General features: G+C 47.0%; 1 protein-coding gene across 1 annotated transcript in view; it reads right to left on the reverse strand.

Moving 5' to 3' along the window:
• GRHL3 (grainyhead-like 3 (Drosophila)) overlaps positions 1 to 5,096 on the reverse strand; it is a 17,808-nt gene that overhangs the window by 9,379 nt on the left and 3,333 nt on the right. Inside the window, exons 5-7 of the mRNA XM_009332136.1 lie at positions 3,146 to 3,299; positions 2,223 to 2,334; positions 1,382 to 1,476 (exon numbers count right to left, since the gene is read on the reverse strand). Of these exons, the coding sequence (XP_009330411.1) occupies positions 1,382 to 1,476; positions 2,223 to 2,334; positions 3,146 to 3,299 (361 nt within the window). The remainder of the gene's footprint in view (positions 1 to 1,381; positions 1,477 to 2,222; positions 2,335 to 3,145; positions 3,300 to 5,096) is intronic.

A 5,096-nucleotide genomic window follows, 5' to 3' on the forward strand; every position in this document is an offset into this window, starting at 1 on the left:
TGATCTTTCATTTGAACAAGGGACCCTCAGACAGCATTGCCCTGGAGGAAGGGAGGAGGGCTAGACTACAGCTTCAGGAATTACAAATCATTGCTGCTAGTGAAATAAATATTCATCACGCACTGGTCTCCTTTATCCTACTCCTCCTGCTTTAGGACGGCGTTACCTCCAGTGGGAACTTTTGAAGAAAAGCTGAGCACAGACATAATCCACATTGTATCTCCAAATTACCAACTCGTTTGTGTGACCTTGAAATTTCCCCTGGACTCTGGGGACAGATGCACAGCTGGTGAAGCTCCCACAGCTACCTCAGCAGGGCTTTGGCTGAGGATTTCAGCCCTGAAACCTAACGTCAGATCTAGTCAGTACCTATATATAGAAAAGAAAACCACTTAACTGTGGTGTGAAGTTTAATTGCAAGAAGAGAAGTAACAGGTGCTACAGACGACCCAAATACCTGACCCCTCCTGTCGCGGCTCCCAGCCCTCGCAGCTCTCTGAAGTCTCACCTTTACCTGCCCCAGGCCAGTGCATGTACAGAGTTTCTGCTAAGAGTTAAATCCAGTTTTGCTGAGGTGCCCCGGAGGGCTTGCCACATACCTGACATATTTCCATTTCTGACAACTTTGCCTTGAAGACATTTGTTGACCTCTTGGGTTGTAAAAGACCAAGGTCGCCTTTGGGCTAAAAGAATCCCAAAGCAAACCAGAGTTTTCCCAAGCTACCAGCTTCAGAGAGATGGGGCATTTATGCTTTTCTTTTTTGCTTAGTTATTTCATCTTTTTTTATATGCTTCTTTCAATCCACACTAGGTACAAAGTGTTAACGAGAGACTCTGAAGAGATGCAGAAGAGACAGCAGAGCTGCAAAGATGTTGATATAAGCTTTATAGATTTTAAGGTCAAAAGGGATCTTGTGACCTGCCTGGCTCCCTTCCATATCACACAAGCCACAGAAGGGTGGTCAGTCATTTCTGCATCAAAATGCTGCCTTGAAAGGAGGGTCTTTGTTCCCTAAGCTGTGGTTTATTTAAATAGGCTTCACCTACATGTGAGTAGAGCCCTGATCTAGGCTGCCTGCTGCAAAAGGCTTTCTTAGGAGTTATCCATCAGCACTAAAAAAACATCTCTGAGCCAGTCTCAGGTGTGCCCAGAGTGTTTATTAGCTAATGGCAATGCTTAAACACACAGAGAAGCATGGTGTCCTTCCTCACTGTCCTGGCAGACAAACACTACCTGGGGCCACTGGAATGGAATTGTTTGGATTTGAAACTCTGTCTTTCAGCTGAGAAGTGGGGGGAGCGTGCCTGGGCCATCAGAAAGGAGGCTACAGTTTTGCTGTGGACCAAGGCTTCCCATATCCCTTCCACAAGCAGTTTGTACCTTTGCTTCCTCGTGGATGTTCCACACGAAGGACAGTGCATTGTAGGCTAACTCCTCGATGTTCTGCACTGTGTTGAAGTTTTCTTTACAGTCAGCTGAAATGCAATAGAGAAGCAGTTTATACTCTGGCTGCAGAACTGGTTACGTTCCCGAGGCTTTCCACTCCCCAAAAGCCTACCTCTCACTGCGTCCAAGGTTAAAAGAAGACTTGTAATATAACAGAGGCCATCCTTGATACCACTGGATAAACCTTAGTGTGCATATGTAAGGGATAGGCCAGAAATTACTCAAAGATATTGGCTGGTAACTGCTATTTGAGTAGTGATGTTATGCAAAGTCAATGTAGATTGCTTCTAAATTTAAACAACTGTGTGTCTTGCTTTAAGCCGCAAGGTGCTCAGTGAGGTGCTCAGCTGAATGGACAAAACCTTTGTCTGGCCCAGCATAACACACTATAAAGCCTGTGTGGTGGCAGTGGAGAAGGACAAGCAGTACCAAAGCCTTTTCTAGCCCAGATTCCTAGACTCCAAGAGGCCATAGGTCACATCTGTAAGAGCCAAAATAGTTCAAGCAGTTTCTGTGTCTCTGACTGAGGCTCTTCTTTGATGTATCTTGGGCTTCTAGCGCATGTCCCTACACTTGGCAAACACCATCTTAAACCTGCAAGAGCTCCTCAGCCAGAAAGGATCTGAAGCCAGCAGATCAGCCTGCTCCTCCCTGCTTTCCCCCAGGCCAGATTCTGAAGCTTCAACTGTGGTATTGTGTATTGGAAATGCAGTAAAATGGTGCTAGAAGTTATCAACCCCACCCAGCCATCGCAATCAGACAGCCCCACTCATACCAACGTCAATGACCCTCTGCTTGGCCGTGGGCTGGCGGGAATGCCAGTGCTTCCAGAACTTGAGCTGCTCCGTCGGGATCTTTTCGTTGTCAAAAACAATCATCACAACACTCTGTAACACAGCGAGGATATCCCATATTAGTATACACAGCAGGCTAACGCTTGGTGCCCTCATTGCCCTTTCCAGCCAGTGCATCCACTGGCCAAGGGCAGCCTAGTGTCATTGTTAATGTTTTATTGCTGGGGAAACTGAGGCGGGCAAGGGAAGGGACTTGAACACGGTCATGCGGTCAGGCAGCAACAGAGCCAGGAGCAAAACTGAGATGCCCTGTATGCCCCCTAATTGCACTGCCCATGAGTTCCCACTGACTCCAAGGCATACAAGAATCCTGCGTTAGAGGAATGTTAGCAGTGCTGTAGCAAGTATTAGGCTGGGACAGCCTAAAAGATCTTTTTCTAGACATTCTCAGTTTCAGGAATCCTGTAAGTCTTGAGATATCCGAAGTCTAGCCCCTAAATACAGCTCAGGATAGGAGGACCAGGTTTCTCTGCTGAGAATTCAAGCTCAGCTTAGTCTCAGGGGTGGCTCTGAGGCCTGGCCACGCATCTCGGGAGCAAGACGGGGAACCTCTCTCTAGCTCAGAAGTCTTCCCACCAGGGCCCCCAGCCAGCCATCAGCTAGGGAGGCCTTTTGTGCATCCCTGACCTTACTGTGAAAGGTTTCAACTGCCAGGTAACATGAAGGCTGTTGCTGTGCATCAGAGGATTAGCTTGCTACGAGTGAATCCATCCCATTCATCGCTTTAAGCCAACATGAGCCACAAAGCCATTACTCTTCATGTTCAGCTCTGTTCCCAGGCCAGTACAATTCCTGGATGTCTGATTACAGCATGTGTCAGCAAAATTGTCAGCTTGTCTCTTACCTTCACTTTATTTGAGGACAAGTGTAAACATTTGCTGTCTCCAGCTGTCCGCAGCGTGATGGGGTAGAACTGTCCTTTGTTGAGGTAGGCCATGGGAGAGTCCCCAGATTTGATGTGAATGGCTTTGGGTGACCCCAGAGTGTATTCAAAGTCACTTGTATGGAACAAAGAGAGAATGATGAATAAGCACACGCTGCTGTTTCACCCCAAAAGCAAAACAAGAGACATGCAGGTCTCCATCCCTACAGGTTACAGACACTGTACACACAGGAGTCTCTGCCCTATTCCCCATCTCACACGCCCCTACAGTTGTGATCAAGCACCTCCCAGCACAGCACATGCTGATCGTCCTCAACACCCTAGGGAGCAGCAGTTCCTGGATATCCTCATTTTACCCTTTGATTTTGGCTTTAAAAACCCTGTACATTATTGTAACCAGTATTTTTCTGTGGATGGCTACAGAACCATTGCACAATCAAAAGCCTAAACCAAAACAAACAAAAATAGGTACCTGTGATGAGACTTTTAAAACATCCTAAACTCAGATTCCTGTCTCCAAATTCACACCCAAAAATGGCTGACCCAGGAAAACTATGTCCTAATGGGTCCTGTAGAAACAGGAGGACCTGCAGGACACTGACATCTGCTTGTTTATCCAGGTGCTTAAAAATGGACTTAGAAGCCCAGCTTGTTGAACTCTCAGTCTGGTGGGCAGCAACTTTAGTCTTTACAGGAAAGATTTGTAGTGTTACACAGAGGAAGGTGTCACTGCTGACAAGCAAATTTAAAAGAAGAGCCTGATTTTCAAGAGGCCCTGCTCTTGGGCATTCACCAGCACCTATGAGCATTCAAACCATGAGGCTATAGCTCAAGCTATTTTCCTCTGTGAGGAATCTGTGCAAGCCACCACCTGTACACAAGCCTTCACACAGACCCTTCAAGTGCCCTGCAGTTGAAGATCGTCGTATTCCTATTTAGTCACCAACCCATCTCTTTTTCCTGCTCCACCTCCCCTGTGATGCCATCTCTGAAGATAGGCTTGGCAACTCCTCTTATCTAGAGCCAGGAGAGCCAGAGAACTTTAGTGCACAAATAAACAGCAAACAGAAAGGCTCTCACTCACGAACACGAGCTGCTGTCTGTGTGAAAATCCCCACATCTGACAGCTGAGTCACAGAGTCAGGTGACTCAGGAGGCAAATAAAAAGTGGGAGGTGGAATAATGTTTGATGCAGTATCTAGAGCAGGAAAGCGCTGCCTGAGAGAAGGGTAGAAAGGAGGAAGAAATCTATCTCATGTTTTAGGAATGACAGGCAGTGGCACCTTCTAAAATCAAGGTTGACTAACAGTGCTAAACCCAAAGTAAGAACCTAAACCTTAGATTAGGAGGAGGCTGCTTATCACCCTCATCAACTGTCATCCTCATTTTCTCTGGCATTTACCCCACTCCAAGTAGCTTGTGGAAAGATAGTGCAGCCACCCGGCTCTATCTGTAGCACGGGAACCAAGCAGTGCTCCCTGGGAAGGGGCTGTAATGCGCAGCAAACCCTCACACAGAAGACCTCAGTGCCACATCTCCCCTTGCGCAGGTCAGGGTGCTGATGAGATGCGACCAGAGCAGTGGAAGCAGTCGGCACTGGATTTGCACCAGTTTGGCCAACAGAATACAGTCTGAACTACGCACCTCTCAAGCTAAAAACACGAACTGGTACAACTCCGTCTAGTAACTTGAATTTAGGATTGGGTTTGACCCTTTTTCGGCAAAACATTTCAAACCTTAATCCCTGCTTCCTACTACAAACACTAAAATTCATCGCTGCTTTGTGTCTAAAAAGCCATGGAACAGCAACTTGCTCCTAAGACACCAGGGGGACACAACTTATCTCTGCAAAAGCATGAGATCGATAAGTTTGCAATGGTCATTGTCAAGACTGGCATTGGGGCGAGGAAAG

This window comes from Pygoscelis adeliae, unplaced genomic scaffold (genome assembly GCF_000699105.1).
Source record: "Pygoscelis adeliae isolate BGI_AS28 unplaced genomic scaffold, ASM69910v1 Scaffold359, whole genome shotgun sequence".
Taxonomy (NCBI): domain Eukaryota; kingdom Metazoa; phylum Chordata; class Aves; order Sphenisciformes; family Spheniscidae; genus Pygoscelis; species Pygoscelis adeliae.